The sequence below is a fragment of the Mya arenaria genome, chromosome 5 (genome assembly GCF_026914265.1).
Source record: "Mya arenaria isolate MELC-2E11 chromosome 5, ASM2691426v1".
NCBI lineage: Eukaryota > Metazoa > Mollusca > Bivalvia > Myida > Myidae > Mya > Mya arenaria.
The window spans coordinates 42,929,669-42,957,643 of NC_069126.1; the positions used below are offsets into that span (position 1 = coordinate 42,929,669).

Consider the following 27,975-nt stretch of genomic DNA (forward strand, 5'->3'; position numbering starts at 1 on the left):
CCATCATGAATGCGAACATGGCGAGACAGGGCGGAGCCTGTTATGAAGACATGACTAATTTCCTAGCAGGTGACTAGGTCACTTTTTTGTCATCCAATGTATTTATATAAAAAATAGTTCGTCGTTTTTGCAAATTCTTCGGCAATTGTTTGTTTTTCAAGCAATGGCGTCGTTGCTCGCATGTTTGATAAACTTTGAGCATTTACGTCCTATTATTTTTCTTTTAAAATAAATTGACATTTGTCACGTACCTATGGTAAACGGTGGTTCTGTGAGTATGTTCGTAACATACATGGCTTGTTTTGCAGAGAAAAACAAAAATGGCTTGGCTGTATTCCCCCGGTGTTGTCTTAAATGTAATGTTGTACTCTGCATTCAAATAGGCGTGGCAGACGGGATGTGTATTGCGGGGTTAAAAAAGGCGAAATACATTATGTTAGTCTTCGATATAAGGAGAACTTTTGTTTTTTAAAAAAAACATAATTGGATCAGATTATCGTATGATAAATCAGAACTAAATTGTATACAAATTTGGATTCTTAAACACCGTTACCATATTTGAAATACGACTATACTGTAACTGCTTTTTGAATGGATATATATGAATAAATCAGTCTTTTAGATTTTAATAAAACAGACTACAACCGTAGTAAAACTGCGGTCGTTCGAACAAGCGGTCGTTCGAGAACCGGCGTTCCCTCAAGGTCGGAGCTTGGTCCCGAACTTTTTTCCCTCTATTTTTATATAAAAGATACCTACGCTGCACCGAAACCTAATTATGTCGAAGAGTCGAGCAATATATTCGGTCCCAAGTACACAAATCATGCACACAACCTTATGGCTCCCTCGAGGTCATAATGTCACACTTTTTCCCGAACGCGTGTTCCAAAATAAACAAACACTTGCAAGGTATTAAAATTTTTATATAAAAGATACCTACGCTGCACCGAAACCTAATTATGTCGAAGAGTCGAGCAATATACTCGGTCCCAAGTACACAAATCATGCACAAAACCTTATTGCTCCCTCGAGGTCATAATGTTACACTTTTTCCCGAACGCGTGTTCCAATATAAACAAACACTTGCAAGGTATTAAAATTTTCGCAAGTTTTAAAAATTGCAATGACAGTTGAAAGGCAAATGGTATATGGTATGAAAAACCGTTGAACACTGTTAGCGCATGACCGATATTAGTTGGTATGGGCATTTTAGAAGATTATTATGTGCAGTTAATTGTGAGAAATACTAATGAGTAATAAGAACATGAATAAACACTACCAGATCGATGCAACATCGGAATCAACGAAAAGAATTCCTTCTTGTCACTTTGCTTTGCAATATGTCAATTTTGTAAAAAAAAAAATATATTGATTAATTTATTGATATTTCTTTTACATTTTATATTTAGTATACATATAGTATACGACAGCCTTTGAACATATGAGCGATTTCCACAACGCAACACATAATCAGTGTCTTAGTAAACAGACGACTTCAAACTTAAAAAAAACAAACACTGAAAGATATTTAATAACAGACTGGAGAATTGAAAATCGGATCGTTCGAAACATCGGTTCCCTCGAGGTTTAGGCTCATATTTAATGTTAATATATTAGATAAGTTTAAATCAGACTTACTTTTGATATTGATAGATCAGACTTTTAAATACAAATTAATCAGACTTAAAGATTTTAATACATCAGAAATTTAGACATTGATATATCAAACTTTAAGATATCAATAAATCAAACACCTAAATTAAATTACTATTATACGTTGTACTGTTAAATATTAATAAATCTTTTAGATATTAATTAATACAATTATAAGATATATATAATCAGAATAGGATATTTATAAATCAGTCTTTGAGATATTAATACATCAGACTTTTTCCCGTAGAGAATAAACAAGCATATTCCTAAATATAATGGTGATAACATTATTGTGTGGCAATATAGATAATTCCATTGTTATATTGAGGAATTTTCATAAACTTCAAATTTGTTGAAATCTGATACAGTCTCCAACAATGGCTTCAAGCTAACTTTATTGACGGAGTATCTCCGGGCATTGATATATATCAGGTACATTTATACCATTACTCTATTTACAGAAGGACCATTTTCATCTAAAATATCCTAAAAAAGTTCCGAAATAACATTACATGTACAAATAATATTTGCATGTTCTATTTGGTATTTGACATGATAACACGTATCCGTCGAGTTGAAAAAAAACCCGTCATAAATCATACCCATAAATGATTTACTGCACATTTTTAGCTTAAAACAAAACAAGCTCCTACAAAATACTTTTTCCCAGACGGTATACGTGTCTTCATACTGTATCGTAGAGAGAAACAAAATGGCAATAGCCATTTACTTATAATAACATTTATACTTATATCAATCCACAAAATATCCTACAAAAAATCCTTTGTAACATCCTTGTATTGATCTTGTCCGGATGTTCATCATTACCCTGTTTATATAAACGGTATCCTTCTTTAATTCTTTTTACAGACGAACCCTTCACTCCGAAAGTATTCTATAAGAATTCCGAGATAACCTCACCTGTACGGATAATATTGGGGCGTTCCATGACGCTAACCTGCAGCAGTAGGGGGAACCCGAGCCCGACTTATACCTGGACATACCCTGGTGGAGTCTCACAAAGTGGCTCCACGTTCATACTGGGCAGTGTGCAGACCACTCACGACGGAACTCTCACGTGTTCAGCAATGAACACGTTGTTACCTACTGGAGGAACTTCGGTTGAAAAAAGAAGACAAACATCCATAAACCTTCAAGTTCTGCGTAAGTGAGATCAAAAGAAAGGGATCGTGCATTTATCCACATATTTAAGATAAAGTTAATCCCGGATACGGCAATATCATTAACCAAATGTAGCTGTAGTTCTACTCTCTGGAACATTTGACTTAACTACCTATTTATCAAAACTTAGATCAAATGGGAGGCAACATAGTATATTTTTTCAGCTTCCTTGAACGATATTGTTCTGCTGTGCTGCTGAATGTTCCGAACTCATTTGGTTTGATATTTTTTTCTGAGTGCTTTCAATTTATTATAACTCATGACAAACTTTAATTATGTGCGAAACATCCGATTATACAGATAATACATTTCTAGTTCTGGCTTTTTACGAAATTGAATTCACAAATACAGAAAATATTTCTTATTTTCGACCACAACCTGTTTTGTTTAGACGACTGGCCCTGGAAAATATAATAAACACTTCAGTTACGCTCGACATACGGCAAAACACGCTCTGAGTCTTTACCATAACAGCAGAACTGTCAGAAAACTTCATACGAAGGAAACTGGAAATTCTAGTGTAAAAAAAACCCTGAAAACAACACCAATTACCCATTTTTTATTTATGCCAAATAAATCAAAAATGGATTTAGAACGATTTCACGTGACACAATTACAATTAATGTTTTTTTTTGTTATCGTCTCTCAGATTATCTATGTTTTATGCATAAAAAGAACACCAAAAAAGGGTAGATTGCTTATACTTATTATTTACAATATAATTGGATTCTCAGCTATCATTACTTATTACGGTGATGATGCATAGCGGATTCTTTCCGTCCACATTTTTCATTTACTGGTTCTATCCGGCACCGATGCGGATTCTATCCGTAAATATCGCAACAATTTGGGGTACATCTCAGCAAATTTCGCTTTTTACTGTTATATTTTTGGGTCTAGGAAAATATCTTTATGTTATTTATAAATTTATTGGTGATGAAGGAATGTCGTTTTACGATCGTGTCAAATTAACAAAAAATAAATTTCACATGAAAAACGTAGGCGACGAGCAGAAACGGTGTTTTTGTCTCTATTTTTGAAATATTACTTATTCTAACATCTTATATCAACGCATAGCACTTTTATACTAAGAATCATGTTTGTAGTTTATCTTGAGTCATTGTTTAATCGTGTTTTAAGGACTTACTTTCGTTTTAACACGGCAACGGAATCTAGCCATTGTGGTCACCGGAATCTACTTGTATTGACCCTTTACATGGTATTATTTGGAGTCTATAACTAGTTGATGCTAGAGGATTTTGTGTGCATTTAGTTAGGGTATACTCTAGTATGCTGGACTGAATAAAGAGTTGTGCCTAAAGTAGGCCAAAAAAGAAACATCTGTGTTTATGGTAACGGTATCAAAAAAAAAGAAGGGTCGTAGCAAAGTTTGTATTTTTTTCACAGAATTTATCTAAAAATATAAGGTTTGCAAAACGTTAATTTATCATATACTAGAATACACTCCTATTCTGGAGTGGGGATGCTAAGTTTCCTTAAACACAGAAACATTTCTGGTCTTAGTCGGATACTAAGATGTGTATTTATGGTATAAGTTAAACTCACTGCTCGTTTTTGTCGCAATTATGTTATGACTTCTATAATCACATACATGGTGACTGTAAGTATATAATCTGCTTTTTCCTGATATAAAAAACAGTCATAAAAAGGATGATGAATTAAAATTATGCAAAATGAAAGTTATCAGTAAATGCCTTAAATTGTACCCAGGGATGAAGTATTTTTGTTTTATAATACAGATTACGGCCCAGTGAGTATTGCAATTTAGAAATTATCAATGCCTCGTGAATGTTATATATTTGCCAGTGCAAATGCGCATGCGCGCACTTTTAACAATTCACATAATAAAACCAATTAATGACTTAATGGATGGTAATTAAAAGTAGTCAACAATTTGTTTCTTTTCAGGACTTAAGTTATTTAGCAACTATGCTCCGAAAACAACGGCCTTGTTGCAACAACCGCCAATCGAAACCAAACAAAATATGAATTTTTTTAGGAAATATATACGTATAGTCGTGGCAGGCAACAGCAAAGAAGCATTAAGTTATCATATTTCACTTTAAATTGTATATGCAAATAATTCACATGACTTTATAACGTTCAAATGTGAATTAGGGAATTAGGTTTTTGCTTCATATTTATTCAAACAAGACGATCTTATCCCGTATCTAGACAGTAACAAATATTAAGTATATTTTGTTCTTAATGGAATTAAAATGCCTGGGAGTGCCTTTAGCGATTATGATCCTCGTACCATGAGTCATTATCGCCGCCGCTGTTTTAACATATAAAAATTCAATATTTTGCAAAAGGCATGATTAAAAATGTTAGTTTTCGGTTTTCAGACCTTCCCTTAAATGTTATCACCGACACTAAAATTGTTTGAGCATCATGCATTTGATCAGATAAGTAGTTAAAAGCTAATTTTGTTATTTTTTCCAGGACTTCGAAGACGAACATACATTGGATAAGTAATAATAATATAATTGATATCTTCGCGATTTGCGTCATTAGAAAAAAACTCGAGGTATTATATGTGTTGATTTGATGTTCTTTTCCGTCTAAAAACACACACCAAAAACCAGCATATCAAATCTTGGATAGTATCTGGTGTGAGTGACAAAATATATCCGGTGCCTAAATTTTTATACATCTGTTCATAACAAATATAATCCTGTGATTCACTGAACCGACCAGCGAGGACTTTATTTCCACTTTTATTCCCAATATTCTATGGAAAGGCAGGACATTGAATAATACAAACTTCAAAACCATCCTTGAAAAAAACACACGTAGTTATCTGGATGTAAATAGCTGATAGTAAATAAATATTAAGGTTTCCTTTGCATGGTATTTGCTGTCACAATTATGATCGCTAATTTATTTTCATTCGTTTACATGAATAAAAATGATATGGGACTTTCATTTTAATGTTTGTTTGTCGATAGTTAATGAAATTATTCTTTAGGTATCAAATCACAAACATAACTATTGCTGTTTGTTTAACCGATTAATACTTTGGCATTATTTAATGTACACACGACGGATAGATTCCGTATCGGTGCCGGAAAACCCCGCAAATGAAGAATGTGGACGGAAAGAATCCGTTTTGTATCATCACTGCTAACACGCCTTATACAACGATAATGAATTTGAGCGTTTCACTGATTTCTATCTAACAACACCAACATGAACGAACAGCGGAACAATTATCTCAACGCATGCTACATAAGTCGAGGGCGAGCTGTACTAATTAGATATCCCACCCCAGGTTACAATTATGCATTACATTGTACACCTATTGTTATTATATCTGTAGATTCCCCGCGTGCGCCATCATGCAGTATAAAGGGAACTTCAATATCGACCACTGTAATACTCGTGGAGGGCACAGATCGCACCATCAACTGCATCAGTTCCGCCAACCCGCCCCTGATGACGTACACTTGGTCAACTCCGGGCCGTGGACAAGTTTCCGGAGCCAGTGTATCCCTGACCAATGTCCAGCACACCGCCGACCAAGGCCAGTACACTCTGACAGTTGCAAACACAATGGATCCCACTGGAGGAAACACGGAAACAGGAACTGGCAACACAATGTTCTCAGTAGATGTTCAGTGTAGGTTGTTTTACTGATATATAAGTAGTGTACGTATATATTTTCAACATGGTACTAACTTTTATAACAAAAGCAATCTGGAATGGAACAATGAAGAAAATATGTGTTAAATGCTGGTGAATACAAAAGTGCAGAAACGCACATTTAACGCCTATAATTGTGCCGTTTGCAGAAAGCTTAAAATAACTGATTAACTTTATTTCTATTTCTGTAGATAGTCCTAAAGTTGCACTTCCAGGGACCCATGCCATATTTAAGGGCAGGGATTTAAACTTCAAATGTCCGTTTGTTTCTGGGAATCCTTCTCAGACATCGTTTGTCTGGTCTAGATCAATTGATAACAGACAATGGAACAACCGGATTGTCAGTATCACCTCTGTGCAGAAATCTGACGACGGCATGTATACGTGTACCGCTACGAACAAGATGACGCCTACTGGATCTCCCGCCATGACTGGAAATCACAGCGGAACCTTGCACCTCAATGTGCAGTGTATGTAAACGTTTAACTATACCTTGCACTCACGCATAAAAAAGTGATCGTAGATAGCTATTTTGTTTGGTCGTCTTTGTTCGCCAACATGTGCTTGCTTACATTTTAGCATTATAGTATTTCAACATTGTCTAATATTGAGTCTTTATAACTCTGCGTCAATTGTCGGGACAAAAGTTTTGAAGACGGTGTACATAATTTATTGTCAAAAATATCTTATCAATTGTCATAAGCATGTGATGTTTGAATGTGGGTTATATCTTGTCATAAAGTGGGTTATTAGGGCAGTTGTTCGCCAGATCTTATTTACAAATAAATGCCAATTCGTCCACCCAGTTTTGATGATGTGTGTCTTTATATATAACCAACTTGTAAAATTGTTTGTCATGTCCGATCATAGGGTAGATTTCTGGCTAAAACTTACGAAAAAAGAAATGTCCAAGGTTTATTAGTTTACCCATACATATGAAACGTAGTTACATAGTGACTAAGTAAAAGGTTCAATACACTAATACTTCAATTAAGACCATGTTTATGCTTACCGAAGAGCGAGCGTAAAGTCGCCGATTGGTCCGTCCGTCCTTTAATTTTTCAGTCTGTACGTTAATCCCGCACATTTTTATCCGGAGATTAACTTTATCGGAAGTGCTGAAGAACCATAATATTAGATACAGTCATTGCTGAATTATCCCCCTTTCACTTTGATCGTTTTTGACACTAACTCAAACAATGACTGAAGGGATTTAAATGAAACTTGGATGGTTAGATTGTTAGAAATGAGAGACATGTTATTATGCAAGTACTCTAACCATATCAACCTTACTCTCTGCCTGCATTTCCCCTAAAGCTATATGTTTGACACTTACGTCTGATCCGGAGAATAACTCCATCAACATTCGGGGTGGCTTGACACACAGATAAACTTAATGATGACATGTGCATATGCGCATTTTTTGTATAGTTAGAGTTACTGAATTCTTTTGAATATGTGAATAATTGCGTTTCTATTTGTCCGGAGCAATCATCCAAAAAAAAGTCCTTGAGATAGTCATTTAAAACTTCATATAGAGATACATCTCGTTGAGAAGGAGTGCTATGCACATGAACCATCACCCTGTTTAAGTCTCATTTATTGCATTTCGTTCGTTTTATAAATTCGCTTTAATTGAAATAATTTCTTTCTTATAATTCAAAAGCTCTTGAATACATTGAATTCAAACTTAATAAACATAAACAGTCCAACCTCGATGTGTCGATCACTCTTATCTCGATGTCCTGATTAATTCGAACTTTATCTTATTGGTCTTATTGTTGGATTAAGAAACTCATGATTGTGTATTTCGATCATATCGATATTTCGTTATCTCGAGTATTTCCGAGGTTCCAATAACTTCGACATAGCGACTTTTGAGTGTAAATCGTAAAAAAGTAGAGTGTAGTGTACAAAATACATCACCCTGCTTTTAGTATTTTAAAAGGACTTGCTCTTTGTTCCTTTTTTACCTTTTGTTTTTTTGCAACATGTGATTATAACTTCCCCTGTTTTTGTAGTAAACACTTTACATTCTTCAGCAATTATTTAGGCGGGTGATATGGCAATCCGCGGCGGATTTCTGGCTAGGTTATACTTCCCTACCTTATTGTTTGCGTCTGCTCTTATATTCCGCAAATGAGTGTATTATTTCAAAATGACTTTCCATAAATCATCGCAATATTGAAATGAAGTGCTGTTTACCGTCCTTCTGACAACAACTATCTTTGTTGCCATATGTATAATTGGTAGTTTAAAACCCAACACATGAAAAGTTATATTTTCCAGTTTGCGATGTGTTTTCCGAGCCTGTACCTCGTCGGATAGCATACATCATTTCTAGCTATACATTTGTTTTTGAATTATCATTACCAATGTCTTAAAGGTTTCTGTGTAACTTAGATCATATTAATTTGTTGGCCCTGTAGAATCATCTTTTATTGGTACTTGGTCAATGGAAAATTATTATTATTTTCATCTTTTTCCTTTTTTGTTATCAAGTTCGATATATTATTATGGGTAGCTTTGGTGCAAAACAGTTTGTTCATTAAACACTGGGCCAGGTAAATTTACCTTTATCACGTTGAAATGCACACTTGCCAAGTTTAAACAAACAATAAACGCGAAATACACAACGTTATAAGACAATACTCATGTATATGCACAATGTAGAACGATATTTTTTATTCAATACCAACAAAGTTGGAAGGATGAATATACTATTCATGAGTTGTAATATTATCTCAAGGCAGAACAATAGCAGATAATATTTAATATGTACGTTCACAATAATGGATGTTTGAACCTGTCTCCCATTTAGTAGCTTAGTGGACTGAATGTATGCGTACCGAATTATACCCACTTTCGTCATACAAAGTTTCACATATTGAGGACAGGTCCCGCGTTTAAACGTGGGGTTAGCTTCAAATGTATTGTTACAGTACTCAAAATGTACAATTTAGTTATCAATATCTATTATTACCAGCAATACTGAAATATATTTTCCAGATGAATCTGTCGTAAGTGACTTTCACGTTACTGAGCACATCGGAGCTTTCAACGTAACAAAAACAGAGCACAGCAATGTAACGTTTACCTGCACTGTGGATAGCAATCCTTTAGCATCCATCACTATTCGAAAGGAAGGTGAAATAAGGAGATCCATCGATAATTCAACAAAGCTGAAATACACCATTGCAAACCTTACATGCTTGGATGCCGGGCTTTACACTTGTGACGGCAGCAATGAGTTTAATACCGACACTCCTTCGATGAAGAACTTGAAGTTGCTTGTAACATGTAAGTTGAAAACGATTTTATACAAAAAGTAGCTGCTTACTTGACAAAAGAAGGAAGGCAATTAATGCTATTGAATCATAAATGATCATCGGATAAAATGTTTTTTAAAAGTGCACTTAATTGTAGCAATGTAACACAAAACATAATTTATATAAATCTTTTTGAAACATATTATGTACATTGAAGAAGAAACAGAAAATTTGTAATCAAGACATTTATTCCCAGGTAAACCAAGGCGTCCACCTGGCGAAGATATACAGTTGACCTTTGTAGCCCGACATCACGAACAAGTAACTCTGACGTACACTGTCTTTGCGTATCCGGTCCCCCATCCGTCACAGTTTGTCTGGAAAAGATGCAAGACAACATGTCCACATTTATCAAATTTCCCCGGGAAATATGAAATAAAAACATCAGAGTTGTCTAGTAATTTGACCATTTTGGATATCGAGACTGGTGATTACGGCGTGTACAGTATTTCGGTTAGCAATGGAATTGGCAAGGAGCTCGTCGAAGAAATTTATCTCCAACAAGCTGGTAAGTTACAAATTGAGATGCTGCAATATAGATTGTATGGTATAATACTTACTGATATTCTAAATCACATAATTCTTTACAGTCAAAGCGAAAAAAACCGGATAGTTTTACCTACGAAAAAACGTCGCGTCCAGTTTTGCACCTAGTATACTCAATGGCACTTGCCATTGTGAAATATAGAGTGAAACACTTTGTGTCCTGTTAAGTATTAATTTCGTCTATGATAGATCAATTAATATACTATACAAATTTGTTTGATGACATTAACAGATAATCAGTAAAGACTGAGATATTTAAAAGCATCAAGGTTAAATGCCTATAAATTAACATATATTGACGAACCGTTTTAGAAAATAGTCACGGTTCAACATAAAACCCAAATGGCCGAATGTAGATACCAAAGAAACCGGATATTACACGTTTCTTTACTTAGAGTTCATTAAAATTACAGAAGATTACCATATGATACATGCTATTGTGAAGTACCAGTTTAATTTGTCAGAATACAATAAATAGCATGCATATCACATATCAAAATTGAATTGTTAAGTCGGTCGCGCTTTTATTGGAGACTTCGAAGTTCCATTCCCGGAATACATTTTATATTACATTTTGTATTCAGATAACTTTACAGAATAAACCGTGGGAAGGTCATAATTTTCATATTTAAACGTAACTAGGGTATTTCCCTATTATCTAATGTGTCCAGTCTAATGTCCGGATTTCACCTCATCAATTATTCATGAGTACGAGGAGTCTTCAGTAAAGTTGACAAGGGTATGCAACGGAGTTACACTTTATAAATAAAATGGGTACCGAGGATGACGGATTTGGTTCGTTTACCTCAATTCTGTTGAAGATATTTTGTAGGTCTAAAAAAAAGAATTGGTTCACGTTTCGTGCGAAATACTTAATGAATAGGAAAATATCTTTGAAAACAATCGTAAATGAAACGGGCACTGATTAATAGACTTTGATATTTATCAATATTTAAAATAGATAAAGTTTAAGTTTATGTATTGTGAAAATTAATCTTATTTGATTTAGAAAAGGTTTAAAATATACACAATAAAAGAAGAAACAGTGTAAATTGTGTTTTTTTCATATAAAGGTACGGAAATATTACATAATAATGCAATGCACATTATATCGGTTAGGCAATTATGCAATAATAAGCGTTCCCTTAACAATGGTGTAGAATAAGCCCAGATCGCAACAGTTCTACATTAAAATGCGTAAGCAATTACATACGCTTAATACACGTTCTCAATATTATAGTTCCGCGTCATCATTATTAATAAATATTGAGAAAACACAGCGTTTAACGTATGTTTCAGCACCACCAGATCCACCGACGGAATTCCATGTAGTTGAGGAGTCTATCGGAGAAACACAAGCAATAATAGCATGGATACCTGGATTGAACAACGGTTTAAGTCAAACCTTTCATTTATCGTATGGAACGTTGATTGAATACGCAACCATTACCCAAGTTAATATTTCTCATAAAGAATTCGAAGAAAGCATAAACTATACAATAAACAAATTGCAACCTGGAAAGCAGTACTATGTGGAACTTTTGCTTCCAATGCCGAAGGGAAATCTACGAGAGTCAACGCAACATTTACAACATCGGTGCATCTAGTTAGTAAGTAATTAAGATCTTTATTCCATATAAGAAATTCACCACTACGTGTACGGATGATTTTGAACGAGGTGCCCACGCTATTTTACCGATGTGCCACCGCTAGCTGTTCTACTGATTAACGGTAGTAGTACGGTATTACATCGGTCAAAACGGTAAGAAATTGAAAGTGGATCGGCATGACACATTGGTACCAGTACGGTATTCATTTCGACTAGCGCTAAACTGCCAATCCATTATGGTTCTCTACCGACATTAACGAAGCCAAATCGGAGTATTGCTATTGTACTGCCGCTGTGGTCATGATGCTGGCTCCGGCAGCACCTAAGCAGAAAGTTTTAAGCATGTTCACAAAATTATACTGTCTCCGGTCGATGCTACTTTTTTGCCAATGTTCTGACGATGTCCTAACGATGAATGCGATACCGTTTGGCTGCCGTTATAGTACCGATACACGAAGATTGCTAAATCTGTGCTCCGTTTTAGCTCCAGGGAGCCAAATCAGTTAGATATGACATACCCTTTACCAAGGAGATGCGTTCTTAACTTTACTTAAAGATCTGCCGCGTAACGTCGTGTCGTGTCGAATCGCTTCACGTGGCGTTCCAAATACATTTTTTTGTATGTAGCTCCCATAATATAGCACCTACAAAATAGCAAATTCATGTTACTTGGACCTTGACTAAGAAAAGAAATTATTACTACTACTACTACTAATACTACTGCTACTACTACTACTACTACTACTACTACTACTACTACTACTACTACTACTACTACTGCTACTACTACTGCTGCTACTGCTGTTGCTGCTGCTGCTGCTGTTGCTGCTTCTGCTACTACTACTACTACTACTACTACTACTACTACTACTACTACTACTACTACTACTACTACTACTACTACTACTACTTCTACTACTACTACTACTACTACTACTACTTCTACTACTATTACTACTACTACTACTACTACTACTACTACTACTACTACTACTACTACTACTACTACTACTACTACTACTACTACTACTACTACTACTACTACTACTACTTCTACCACTGCCACTTCTACTACTACCACTACTACTACTACTACTACTACTACTACTACTACTACTACTACTACTACTACTACTACTACTACTACTACTACTACTACTACTACTACTACTACTACTACTACTACTACTGCTACTACTGCTGCTGCTGCTACTTCTACTACCACTCCTACTATTTGGCCATCGATTTTTCGATCCTCGGGTCTACAGTACAATATTTTACCTCAAGAGTTGTGGACTACATATTCGTTAGACTACTACTGAAAGTCTTGATGATGTTGCTGCTGCTTCTACCACTACTACGTATATATGTGTGCGCCAAAGATTGAATATAAATATACGATTAATAATATGCATGCGAATCAGAGGATATATACATATATTATAGGATATTGCATTAAACAACACATCTTATCATTTGGAATACATATATAAATTTAGAATATAAATGTTGGAATATCATACATTTCCTTTTGAACATACAGATGTCGTTTTCGCCAAAAAGATGAACTTTTAAAAAATGCAAGACTTTCAAGTAATAAACGTCGTAATGTTGCAAGCGTTTTCTGTAATTCATTTAATATTTTCTTTTGCACAGAGTTCATTACATCTCTGAAAGATCTTTCACTTAGCGATTCAATTAACTCGCTATCAAAAACATTGCATGATAACTCCGACATTTGTTAATAACGCATTCTTAACAATTATATCTCCTTTGTTTGTTGTCTTGTAGCGATGAGTATCTTGTTGTTTTACTCTTTTCTTTGCGACATCAAAGAAGCTGTTTGTGACGTTTTGACTGCTGAGCTAGTTCCTGTAGTTTCTTTTGTTTTGTTGATTAAATATGTCTTTGTTTTGTCTATTGTAGCGAGTATATACACGTTTTTGTTTTACTTTCATGAATGAGTGAACCAGTGGGTCCATCAGCTGCTATAATTGGAGGATCAATCGGAGGTGTCATTTTCGCAGTGTTGATTGTTGGAGGCGTAATTTTGGGCGTAATGAAATTGAGAAAACTCGGTAAGTGATTAAATAAATTTGTTTACGCTTAACCTTTTCACATTAGTTTTCATTAAGGCGTCGCAAACGATGCTAATTTATTATTTATATATATATGCCTATGTTTTCGCCAACAATAACTTGTTGCAAGCTTTATGATGCAATAATAAGAAGCAACGCAAATGTAACCTGCAGTATGGAATCAAAATGAGATTTCAGCAAACTCCCGGTGGCCATGTTTTGCATCAGGTGCTTGTTTTAAGGCTTATAAGGTTTAATGGTTTATTATAAAGTTTGTCTTCTTTATTGTTTTTTCATTGTTGAAAAGTTAAAGGTGATAGGTCAAGAAACATAATTCGTTCCGTAAGAGAGTGTGAATGGCCTATTAACGGTTTTTTCATAATCTGCTTTATAACCAGAAACAGTGTCAATGAATTGTGCTTCAACTTGGAGACAATTCCATGCTTAGATTGTTAAAGGAACGAATGAATTCAAAATATAATAGAGATTTGTGTGTACGAAGGCTAGTCGAGTCTTGACCTACTGTCTGAGGAACCAAACTTGAAAGATAACCTGGAGAGAGACCATTTTTCATTTTGCAAAAGAGCAAGTTACATGTAAAAGTATTGCTCCAAGGTAACATTGAAAAGTCAATTTGATCAGTATGATATTAGGAAAACATATGCGTCCGTCCTGTTATTTTTTTCTTGTTTTTTTATATCCTGTTTAAATTTTACATGCTTAAAAACGAGCGCAGCGTGCCGATCCTTTTTTTCATTTGGATGCAAATTTAAGAAAATTCCACTGTAAAGGAACATTCTGCAAAGGATAAGGGTTTTTAATCCCAGAATTATGGGGTTTTTACGGTTTGTTTATCGATACAATTTGGTTATCTTATCCCGCTTGAGAAAACCAAACAGGGAATTAACTTCACGTGTCGACTCGTATTGCACTACTTGATATAACTTAATGTTGGGTGGTAATATGATATTTTAAATCCCACAGGAGTGTGTCATGCTTTTCAAAAGTGGAATAAAAAAAACTACTGGCGAGTAAAACCCACCCAAATTCTTTTTCTACAAACACCCCGCGAGGAACCGAAAACGCAGGGTCAATCTTATAAACAAATTTAGTGAAAAAACAACATCCAATTCAAGTTTTAATAAAGATTTTTTTTCGAAACTATAGGTCAGTATTTGGCTGCATGATGATAAAAGGGTAAACAAACTGAAGATCGTTCATCATTATTAAATCCTAACTATTACAGCACGTGCAGGGCTAAATAAACCACGAATCTGTATTTGACTGTCATTTTAAACTTTTAATAACAAGATGAAATTATAGTCTTTATGTATATAATCTTAATAAAATATTTTATAACTCTTGTAGAAAAGTTCTTTATTCAACTGATTTTCTTAGCTCTTTACAAAAGTGATCTGAGTTTATGTGTTTGCATGTAACATGCTAACAAAAAAGAAGGGTTCTTATTTTTGTAAAACTAAAACATTCTTCATCGAAGATGGCACTGTTTTGATAATCTTGAACATTATACCTATCACTTATAGTATGTATATTCTTTTTAAACAATGGTAAACTATCACTATGTCATCAGATACTCGACAATTTCATCACACAACAATGAATTAATAATTTATATACTCTTATTAATTTTTATTATCCCAGCCCAAACTAATGGTATTGCATATGGATGCAAAACCAACGCATCTTTGTTTCAGCATTATATGTATGTAAAAAATAATAGAAAACAATGATCTGAAATAATGTTCAAAACTAGCACATATATTTCATACTGCACACCTGCTACTCGCATAGGAAGTTCGCCACTTTCTGTTGTTGACCTGTTGCTTATCTGTTGTAAGAGGCTTTTCATTTTTTGTATTTAAGCATTTTAGTTCATTTTTCTAGGAATTATAGTATGATTTACCGAAATATCATTTACGTACAGCGAGTCATGCACCGGCCATGCCCCTTTTCCAGCTTTGGTTGAAAACCTTTATTCAAAAAACTAAAAAAGCCTTAATAAGCTCTGGCTAAAAGAGTTTTGCTTATTTGCCAACTTTGAAATAACAGAAAATCATTTGCGTTCCTTGAACGATGAGTTTTTTTTTCATAAAGCTGTGAAGCATACTATAAATTTTCATGTTAAATACGTTATACGAACTTCCCAGAAATTCACTCAACAATTAACATATTAACTGATATTTTGTTTACCCCACCAACGCCTCAAATTTTGTCAGCAATCTAGCGTGGTCCTCATTTTTACCTGGAAAACGACCTGTCTTCAAACAAATCAAACTGGTATCTGACAGTAATTTGATTATATAATCATGAAACACACTCTAAAACTAAGAAATATGTTTTATATCCAATGATTATTCGCAATTTGTTTTGCTAACACATTCGACCTTTCAAATTTCCATTCATGAATTGTCGGCGTAGTTAGTTGGTTATGTATTCATGCCCCGCTTAAAATAAGTGTTTTCATTATTTTTTTGAACATTTGTGCACTAATAAAACTTCATTGATAACTGTTCATAAAATCTTTGAACACAAAAAAAACCCCAATCGAATAATAAACTATAAAAAAGAATATCAGAGAACCGGAAATTGACAGGCACGTCACCAGCTTAAAAAAGTTTAATTTTGCGTGAGGGGCGGCCCACGGGTAGCGGCGTTAATAACACCCTTTCCAAAAAAAAGGTTATTAAGAAAATAAATAAAACTACTATAAAACTTGGAAAATAAGCATAAACAACCTAAATTTAATTGAATTTAATGAACGTCAACATTCATCTAACAATGAAATGAAACGCAGTATTGAAATTTATCCGAATATCGTTATATTGATAATGCTTGGGTTTGGGCTGAATACTTTTACTCTGCGCGTTTTTTTAAATGAGCTTTGAAGAAAAACGATGTAGCTAACCGAGCCTTGGTGTTGTTGGAGGGGGAACATGCTTTCCTGTTCATGTTACTAGTTATAGCTCTCACCAGCAATGTTTTGCTTGGAAAGAGATGATTGCCCCCTTACGTTTTAAAGTTAAACCTCTCATACAGACGTAGTGTGTCTTGGTAGTTGGGGACATCCCGCCCACTTCTACTAAATACACCTTTTAGGACACACTCTTTCATACAAACACAGTGAAGCTTGGTAAGAAGGGAAGCCTCTCAATCTCTCTCCGTCCAAAAGTGATTTTTGTTTCGTATGATAAACAATGCAGTTTGCCGGGAGGGCCACTTACTGATGTTGTTTCAACTAGTTGCCCAACCCATTTGTATAACAATATTGTTTGTCGTAATGACGTATATGACCTGTGATTATTATATACATAAAACTACGATCATTAATAACGAAATATTAAATATATATATATCTCCCAAAGCATTACGAATCATGATATATTTATTGTGTTAGTTTACCCACAGAACAGATATTCTTTGTTACTTTGCTTTGAAATATTATAACTAATGGGTCACTATTTTACCGAAACGGCTGATTTGGTGATGACGAAAAAAGGTCGTAGATATCTTTGTTCTTTGAAGAAAATATTCTGTATCATTTAAACCACCCATTAAACACGCATAAATACAATCACGAAACTAACAATGTTCATTTTTAGGCGTTGGTTGCTTTTTGTTCACCTATTCTGTATTCCAAGTGGTGAACAGTATGCACATGTGTTATCTAAAATAAATCATTGAAACTTAACTAAATCATTTAAACCAAGGCCCTGCAAAATACATCAACACTAGAACTATTATACTTTATTGAGGACGCGAATACCACCAGTAGATGAAAAAAAGTCAATGCGTTATTCGCATTTTAAGGGACGTTACTATACAAACCTTTTTGCCGAAATTACCTACAGAAAAACAAAGGTGAAATATAGCCATTGAGGACTTGTTTTTTCAATAGACTACACAAGTTAATTACATGAACACGTTTGTCTTCAAATAAATGACATTCCGAGTGGTGTTGTTATTTGAAAACTTGTTGATACGATTTTCGAGAGTTCCACTTTGAAAAGTAATGCTTAAAGCTCCAATGAAATCTTCACGGTAAGCTTTTTTGGTCGGTAAAATTTCTGTATTTCGTCGTAAGGTTGCGATGTCAACAAATGGTGTTATAACACTCTTGATGGCACCCTATTAAATCAATAAAGAAAGTGGGTCAGAATATCGTGAACATACTGTTTTTATATCATTTTTTGTTTACCGCAAAGGACTAATTCGTGCAATATTTAACGAATAGTCTTTGTTGTATAAAGTAATTCGTAAATGAGAATTTTTGCAAAATCTCGTGGCTTTGGTGTATGTTAATATGTTTAAGCCTAGTGCAACTTTTTAAAATACGTTCATGTAGTTTAAATGTTTATGTTATACAATAAGTGCTTATATAAATACATTGCAAAATAATGTCTAATGTTTTATTTACAGGTTCAGCTTCAAGGCAAATCGGGTAAGTTGTGGGGAAAAAAGGGCATGAAAACGATAAATTAGTAAAAGGCTGGCATCATTCATTTCCATTCAGGTCATTGCGTTTGTTTTTTTTAAATTGTACGAAATTCCATTATATTTATGAGTGATATGATTCTCCACGTGTTTAATTTTATCATGTTTAGACATTCTTATAACTTAACGCAAGTAAGCAGTCCTGACACACTATTTCTTTTCAATTAAAACAGTTTTTTTTACCATCTTGATATGTAAAACATCATATACAGCTTTGAGTATTTCAGGCATGGCACAGGAAACGCTGAATGTCACGATGTGATTACTTACGAAACGATCCAAATGACAAATGACAAGACTGTATACGACGCACTAAGTAAGGAAATAAATTATTGTTATATCTGTATGCACATTTAAAAACAAACGAATGAGTAAGCGAAAAACAATTGCATTACGTATGGTAATATAAATGACATTGATCTATGAGCATTACTGCGTGTATGTTAATTAAATAGATACTATTCAATGAGATTAACTGTTTAATAAATACAATCTAGCAAGGCCTATTTTAAATGCATTTCATCAGTATAATTATGTTGATGTATGCTACCAAAATCGTCTTTAAAAGATACACTCTTACTCCTAAATAAGATTTTCCACATTTAATAACATTGTTTTAAAAGTCCAAAAAGGATGAATAAATGTAGAAAACAATGGTTCTTATGAAGGATATTGAGTTTAAATTAAGGAAGTAAGCATGAAACACAGTAGTTCTACCTTGAGAGACTATATAATAACACAGTTACTAAATATTTTGGCATTTACCAATCATTTAATATTTATGCGCTTTCTGCTATTAAATACACTGTTACAATCTTGTAATAGGTAATTGATATCTTCCATCAATGCATTATTTAGTAACTCGTTAAAGGTTATCAGTCAAAATTGATGTTTGTTATAAATGTACTCGTATTGATTTTGAATAAGAGTGTCACATATAAGCCACAAAATGCACAACAAGTGTTGTTGGTTTAATAGCTGGGATTATTGCGATACTTGTCAAAGTATACTTAGTACTTGGTAGTCTTCTTTGTTCTTTGAAGGAAATATACTGTACCATTAAAGCACGCATTAATACAATCACGAAATTGAAAAAGTTCATTTTAAGGCGTAGGTTGATTTTGGTTCATCTATTCTGAATTGTGTTGCACAGTATGCACATGTATTATCCAAAATATGGCATTGAGACCATGGCCCTTCAAAATACACCGAAATCAAAACAGGAACTATAATATTTTATTGAAGACGAGATGTAAAACAGTAAATGCTATTCGCTACTCGTATTTTAAGGGGAGTTACTATACAAACGGATTTTTTCCGAAGTTACTTACATGTAAGCAAAGGTGAACTATAGACATTTAGGTTCTTATGTACCTGCAATGGACTTGATAAATAGCGTACATAAACGTGTTTGTTTTGTAAATAATATGACATTTCAAGTGTTTTGTTTTATTTGAATTCTTTGAAATACAATCTTCAAGAGTTGCACTTTGAAAAGTAATGCTTATAGATGAACACGTCACGGTAAGCTTTTGTGGTCGATATGTTTACTGTATTACGTCGTGAGTCAGCGTAATCAATACATAGCGTAGTAACATTCTTGATGGCAGACTTTTAAACAAATGATGAAATTTGGTCGGAATATCGTGACCCTATTGTTTTTCTATTATTTATTTTGGTTTACAACAAAATACTTAATCGCGCAATATTTAACGGAAAGTATTTCTGGTATGAAGAATATCGTAAATGAATTTTAATATTTGTAAAACTCGTGTCTTTGGTTTTTGTTTATAGGATAAAAACTAATGTGATTTTTTAATAAGTTCATATATTAATTTAAAAATATATGATATACAACTAGTGTTTGTATATAAACAAATAATGCATAGTGTTTTACTTACAGGTTCAGCCTCAAGACAAACCGGGTAAGTTGTTGGGAATGAAAAGGCCAGTAAAACAATTTATTAGTTATTTGCTGGAATTTTGTCTTTCAATTCAGGTCATTGCGTTCTTTTGTAAAACTTTACGAAAAACCATCATATTAATAAGAGATATGATCCCCTATGTGTTTGCTTTTATCAAGTTCAGACATTCTTATAACAGTAACGCATGAGCAGTCCGTACACTCATGAATAAATATTTGTGTATTTTCGCCATTTTGTTAAGTAACAAAACATATACAGCTCTGGGTATTTCAGACATGGTACGGAACACGCTGGATGTCATGATATGATTGCTAACGAAACGATGCAAATGACAAATGACAAGACGGTATACGACGCTCTAAGTAAGGAAAGAAAAAAAAGTTATATCATTATGCACATCTTGTGTTGAAAAAAACACAACGAATTTCATCGTCATTTTCTTTACTTTTTAAACCTATTACTTCTTATGTATACAACCGACTATTGGAAACCTAAACTAGTGTATATGCAAATCAATTCTTTAATCTAGATCAGCCATGACACCAGTTTTAAATTAAACTTATTCGAGCAATTGTTGGATTATTGTGGGGTAATAAAAAAGAATGACGGGATCAAATTGAGTTAGGCAATTTTATGATTTCGCAAATCTTTGAAAGTAAACATATGTAAAAAATGTTTTCCAACCGCAATTAAGTTTATCAAACCTAAAACACTAAATATAAATCGTAAACGTATAAAGTTTTCGTTCGATTACATAGAAAACGTAAGATGAGTCTAATTTTTTTAATTTTTTTCAGATACTGGAAACGATTGGTAAGCAGTTCATTTTTATAACTTTAATATATTAAGATACTGTCATATGACATATGCTATGCTTTTCAAATAGCTCGGACACTTTTTTGTAATAAATGTTTCTTTAACATCAAAAAATTGTTTCAAAAATCATGTAGAATCGGAGGCATTGTTATAAAAATTATATATTTGTTTTGAAAAAAATAGGATAGAAATTGGTGTTATATCTTGTTAGAAACCTGCTAGCTTAACGAATCTCGTTTACATTTAAAGAGCTTTCAGAAGTGCAATTGAAATATGAGAAAGTATTTCTCATGTTCTTCAACATGCTATTGGCAGATGTTGGCAAAGGCCATTATGTATACAAAAACTGACCAAACCATTGATTAGCTAGTTTTATAGATATATTTATGCATACAACTAGAGTAAAACTGAGGTCGTTCGAACAAACGGTCGTTCGAGAACCGGCGGTCCCTCGAGGTCGGAGCTTGGTCCCGAACATTTTTTCTTCTATTTTCATATAAAATATACTGAAGCTGTATCGAAACCGAAATAGGTCGAGGACTCGAGCAAGATAGCCGGTCCCAAATACACAAATCATGCACAAAACCGTAAGGCTCCCTCGAGGTCTAAGTTCACACTTTTTTCCGAACGCATGTTCCAGAATAATCAAACAATTTAGTAAAAGACAGCCTTTGAACATATGAGCGATTTAAAATACACTGAAAGATATTTCATAACAGACTGGAAAATTGAAACTCGGGACGTTCGAAACATCGGTTCCTTCGAGGTTTCAGCTCGTCCACGAGCGATCTCAGTTTTATTGTAGTATCAAACAATGTCATAGTTTAAACCACCCTTAAAATTGCACGTGTCCACTGATCCATTGGACAGCTAATTGACAATGTTTCAACTGCGAGATTAGTCATTTATATTTAACTTTAATGTTTAAATAGATCTGTTAAATAGGAGCTTGATTCTATGTAGATGTATCAAATCATATCCATAATTTATGCACATGTAATCAATCAGAGTCGAAACTTTATATATGTGTTTGCCTTTAAGCCCCAACACATCACACGTGTACACGTCGTTGGACGATTCAGCATCCATTGCAGACTACGAGAATGTCAAAAAAAGTACCAACAATTTATTCTATACTTATTTTTGTTCTATAAATAGTTCATACACCCATAAAATATTGATAATAAGGTTATGTTTGACAAGGTTTTTGGCATACATTAATTGATTGATACTATTAAAACCGTTTGGTTACCTTAGATAAAACATACTGTAAGAATAACAATCGCAGTGCACAATGTCTTTTGCATTCATACAACTTAATTCAATATAACTTGAACTGTGAAATATAATATGTCTTCATAATAATTAAAATACATGATGTCTTCATAATACATGATCTAATGATCTCATAAACGTATGTTCTCATTTGTTTACAGAGGATCCCGTTTACAACAATGCTGAAATACCCAGTGCAGACTGTATATAGTAAAACTATCTGATTTCCATGAACTGAGATGGTGTAAATATTCTTCACTAAACTGTCAAATATTTCCACGTGATATTTGTTAAAGCTGATCGCCGGATCGTTAGTAGTCCAAACTCGATAAACGATGTGTATAATATGGTATGCAGTAGCCGATACGACAACATCCACCGCCATATAGTTTAAGTAGACGTAGATCTTCTTCAACTTCATTACACTCCTCTTTATATGAACTAAGGCACTGAATCTACGGTCTTGAAATATTATTGCTGGAAACGTTATAATAAATTATGCTAAATACGTCAAGTGAGACATAGAAGGAGTGAAAGGGAAATGTTTGTTCTATCTTTATGTAATTTGGAAGGCTTTGACGTCATTTAAAATGATTTAAGATGACCACAGTGGACAAATTAATTAATAGATACACAAGACATGAACAATAATATTGTTTTGTAATTACCATACATTTCCGTCAATTTACGTTCCAACCCAATTCATTAAAACAATAAAGGTATGTCGCGTTTCTCCTTAGAAAATTTACTCACTTTGAAATGCTGCACAATTAATTTTTCAAGGCATCCATGTTACATTAGATTGGATGATAGAAAAGTTCTAGTTCAGCAAAAATATAAAATCTCTCAGATATTTATGTTTTTTTTTCTCTTTTAGTGAAGGTGTTAGACTAAAATTAAAGTATAACAAACAATGTGTATCACTTAGCTTAGACTAAAACAACATATCGATCTGAAGTAGCATTCTTAATCGTAAATATAGATACGGCATCCTGGACCACATCCTGGTACTTAACGTTAAGTGAACACGTACATTTAGGTAATCCCGTCCATACTTTTTTTAAAAATACACAAACACATTCGATCAGTCCTTCATACACCCAAACTAGCTCAATATGATGTAGTCGACTCATTCTCGTTTTTAAAATCGAAAAAGCGAAAGTTATGAAAATCAGTAAATGGAATATTGTGTTTACCAGACAAAATTTATGCATTTAATAGTGATAACCTTTTAGTGAAATGTGATACATTTCTTGCCACAATGACACATTTTAAACAAAGCAGTTTAGTCCCTATAAGTTAACCGTCCCAGCATTTTGTGTCACTTTTGACTGATCCTACATATATATGCATACATCAGAAGTTAGCTCCATCTGATAGTCTGTGTCAGGTTTTCAAATCTCACTGAATGCCATCTAAGCGCATTTTTTGCCCAAAATGCTATTACGAGGTTTTTCAACTGGATCTAGAATCGAATGGTATATAAAGCATCAAATGGTTCAGTTCTTCACATCTTTGCAAACATTTCACAAGCAATTACCCTATACATTTATATGCAAACAACCCACACTCCAGCCACAAAAACCTTTAATTCACTTAAAAGCAAATTGATTTAAACAAAAAAGCTTTGCATTTTTCTAATTAAAATTACTAACTGAATTTTGCAAAGTAAATTTCTCAATGAATTTATGTTTTAAATAGGCCGGAAGACAGCCAAGTTCTATTGCAGCCCAAAATATTAATCACGGAGATATTAATGAATTCATTCTCTCTGAGTGCAGGTATTTGACTGAATTTAAAGTATAATAACTATAAGTTCACTTTATAAAGACTAATACAAAACATCATTATAAAGAAGCATTCTCAGTGTTAATTATCTGGTGCTCAATTGAAAGATTGACAACAATGTCTGTTTGCAAAACTCTTGTAGATTAATGACGTTATAAGTAAACACAGATACAAACCATATTTTTCTGCACCATTGAAGCCCAATATTATATATTTAAAACTATAGCAATACATTATTAGAGCTATAGTTGTCATCTACGGAAATACAGTTGTAGAATATGTAACAAACATAAACGTATTTTATCACAAGCATTATCACATTTTAAGATAACGATAATAATTGCACAGAAGATTTTTACAAAAAAAAAATTAAATCAAATTTAGGAATATCATGGGCAAACATTTACTCATCTACTAATATAATTGAAACAAAAACATTCCTAAAGTTTTGAAAAGATTATTTATTGCACATGCTCAATGAAGTATATGTAGCTAAGAAACTCTGACACTATATTTGAAATATCTGAGTGATAATAAATTACATTCTTAGTTATTTATTGTCAATAACATAATTCATGTCGATATAGATCATCTGTATGTTGCATGAGGACAAAACCAGTTGCAATAACTGTTGTTGCGAAAGGTCAACTATGAAAACATTTTTCACATCTATTACATATTGTGGGAAAAAAATATTGTTTGAATAAGTTCATGTTAAAATCTCCATAACCTTTTAAAGTATGAATCTGATTTCCTATCAAAAAATATTTGAGTGCAATGGTATTTAATGACTGAGCTATTTTTGCATTATTGTTTATGTGTACATGCATGTTAGATTTAAAAGCTGTAAGTAACAGTTCGTATGCACAATGTTCAGGCAAATTAGTCAAGCGCCAATTTCTTTATTTTTATGTAAACCTTTTACAAATATAAAAATAACTCACTTATTATGTACGATTCATTATTATATTATTAGACAACGATTGTCTTTGCAACAATATAAGGAAATGAGACTATGCTGACGAAATATGTACAATTGATACTAAGATAAATTACTGCCTTTGCCAATATTTATTTGCTTGTTTTTTGCCCTAAATTTGTCAAATATTTGCAATTCCAAACACCTACACACATGAAGATTTTTGTTTATAATGATAAATAAGGTACCCAAACAAAGGTCCGAATTTGCAATTAAAATCATTAACATATAAATGAAGTTACTAGACAGAAATCAAAACTTTATCCCTGAACTATGACGGAAAATAAATCCAATCCAAAACGCGGTTGCTTTGATATAAAGTGTACTTAAGACTTACAATATGTTATGTTTGTTTCTGGTTGATATTTGATAAATATTACATCAGAAGACATAAATACAAAGGTGGTATCTCTTTTCATGAAATCTTTGTATCACATTGAGCTAAACAACTCTATATGTTAACAATTGGGAAAGTGGAGGAATTAAAACGTTTAAATTGTTTCAAATGGTGTGATGCAATATTTCAATGAACCATTTTGCAGTCTGAACAAATGAGAATACAACTTAATGCTACGTACTTCTTTTGCCAATACATAACTATATTATTTATAGATAGTTCGCCTTATACTGGAAACTTCAACAATTCAAACAGCATACTGAACACTTTCTATCTCTCAATGTCCCTCGAGACACTTGAAGACATACTTCGTATATGAACAATTTCATTATGTTATAATTCATGAATGGATCTGTAGTAGTTCCTACATTTTTGTAATTTATTTAACATTAAAGATGTATAATCGGTTTGATTTTGTTTTATATATTGTGATAGTATTTGTTGTACCAGTTAAGTTATTAAAGTACACAATTGAGCTACTCATTCTTCGATAGGTCTCCTCAATCTTACAGTATGACTGCAACCAGTCGTTATTAATTAATTGTCTTTTTGGTATAAAATTGAAATTAAATTTTGTTTTTCTGCGTACGTCTTGGTATGTCGACATGACTTATTTAATTCAAACATAGCCATTTTTTAAATATATGTTTCATAACAACATTATTTGTTAGAGGGTACAAACGTTTGTTTTTATTATATCGTTGCTATGACAGGTGCCGCATTGACTATGTTTCAGTAAACCTGAATTAACAAAAATGTAAATTAAAAATGCCGTTATATTTGCATTTGCTTAGAAGAGGTGGGATATAAAACGCCTTTGCAAAATCAAGTTTAAAAAATATGAAATGATTTTCAAGAAATAGAATCTCATCCCTTTTTTATCAGGAATATTTTTAACAATTGTTTTTACCATAACAAATAAGTACTATGACAAATCCTATTCTCGCACATAATTAAACGACTGAAAAAGAACAAAATTTGTCCGTTTGTGGGAATCTATTTAAAAATATGCCCGACAATTGGGTTTAAGCGTTATAGAGACTACAACATTGACATTTGTTGAAGCACACACGTTTGTTGGTCTTACTTATATATTTATATTTATCCTGTCACTTGCATACAAATTGGTCCAATAACAAAGACCGTGTAAACTTTAGTTCATTAGGTTAGTAGACCACGTGATGTTTATCTACAGTCAGGTGGTCATGTGACCGCAAAAACGAACTTCATTTCAATATTCTGCAATGTCAGAGGAAAAGCACAAATACTGTTTCAGTATCTTATCAATAGACCGTCAACACTCGAACACAACAAACATTCGCCCATAAACTCCCACAAGTCTGCATAATAATGACACTGGCAAAACAATCGACCTGAAAATCTACATGTGATGTGAAAAGATACCCCACCCGCAAATGCTGGAATTTGTGAAACAGCATTCAACGATACGTGTCGATAGTTTATTCCATTTCTGTGGTGTATGATAAAAATCTCACTTACAACAGAAATGAATGATCGCTTAGTCGGTGCAGTTCTAAACATCCAAAACTATCAATATAAATTAAATCCATTTAAAATGTGGCGTTGTTTGTAAACACTCTTGATCTTGAACCGTGACCTGTGTACTGCACGCTGTGACTTGCGGAATAATTGTTACATTATCAGATAATGTTTGGTGAATGATCCGTGTTTGTGCACTTTTAAAAGCTTTTTTATGTTTTGAATTGAATTTGTCATATTAAAAGGCAATGACTTTGACTATAAGCGTATTAAAAAAATGAACAATTTTAAGAAGTATTTTTGGGGCGATTTAAACATGGATACCTATTATGCTGACGTCACCAGTGAAAAGAAGTTGTCCCCATTATTTCTAGAATACTAGGTTAGTGCCGTGGATGGAGAAAGTTTATCTGGCTCGGCTGCGGAATTGATTGGCTTCAGCTCTCTATAAACTATTAACGATGGAATAAGGTTCCATTGCGTATATGCATTGTCGCGAAAAAAAATTGAATCTTTTTTCTTTCTTTCTCATATTTATTTTCAAAATTATATCATCATTTTAGAAAATCATATTATCTTTAGGATTCTGTTAAGCAGTTATCAGAAAAAAATATTCATTCAATTGAATTTGCTTTAATGAAAATTAATTAGCTGATTTATTAAAGGTATCTAAGCATGGGTGATGTAAAGAAGCAAGCCAAAATATATAGAAGCTTT

The 27,975-nt window shown here is 33.3% G+C and overlaps 1 protein-coding gene across 1 annotated transcript in view; it reads left to right on the forward strand.

Moving 5' to 3' along the window:
* Window positions 1-20,857, forward strand: part of LOC128235197 (hemicentin-2-like) — a 32,421-nt gene extending 11,564 nt beyond the window's left edge. Inside the window, exons 3-13 of the mRNA XM_052949953.1 lie at window positions 2,527-2,820; window positions 6,182-6,481; window positions 6,696-6,974; window positions 9,514-9,804; window positions 10,030-10,341; window positions 11,679-11,989; window positions 13,954-14,066; window positions 18,504-18,525; window positions 18,806-18,894; window positions 20,482-20,503; window positions 20,777-20,857. Of these exons, the coding sequence (XP_052805913.1) occupies window positions 2,527-2,820; window positions 6,182-6,481; window positions 6,696-6,974; window positions 9,514-9,804; window positions 10,030-10,341; window positions 11,679-11,986 (1,784 nt within the window). The 3' untranslated portion in view covers window positions 11,987-11,989; window positions 13,954-14,066; window positions 18,504-18,525; ... (1 more) ...; window positions 20,482-20,503; window positions 20,777-20,857. The remainder of the gene's footprint in view (window positions 1-2,526; window positions 2,821-6,181; window positions 6,482-6,695; window positions 6,975-9,513; window positions 9,805-10,029; window positions 10,342-11,678; window positions 11,990-13,953; window positions 14,067-18,503; window positions 18,526-18,805; window positions 18,895-20,481; window positions 20,504-20,776) is intronic.
* The last annotated feature ends 7,118 nt before the right edge of the window (window positions 20,858-27,975 follow it).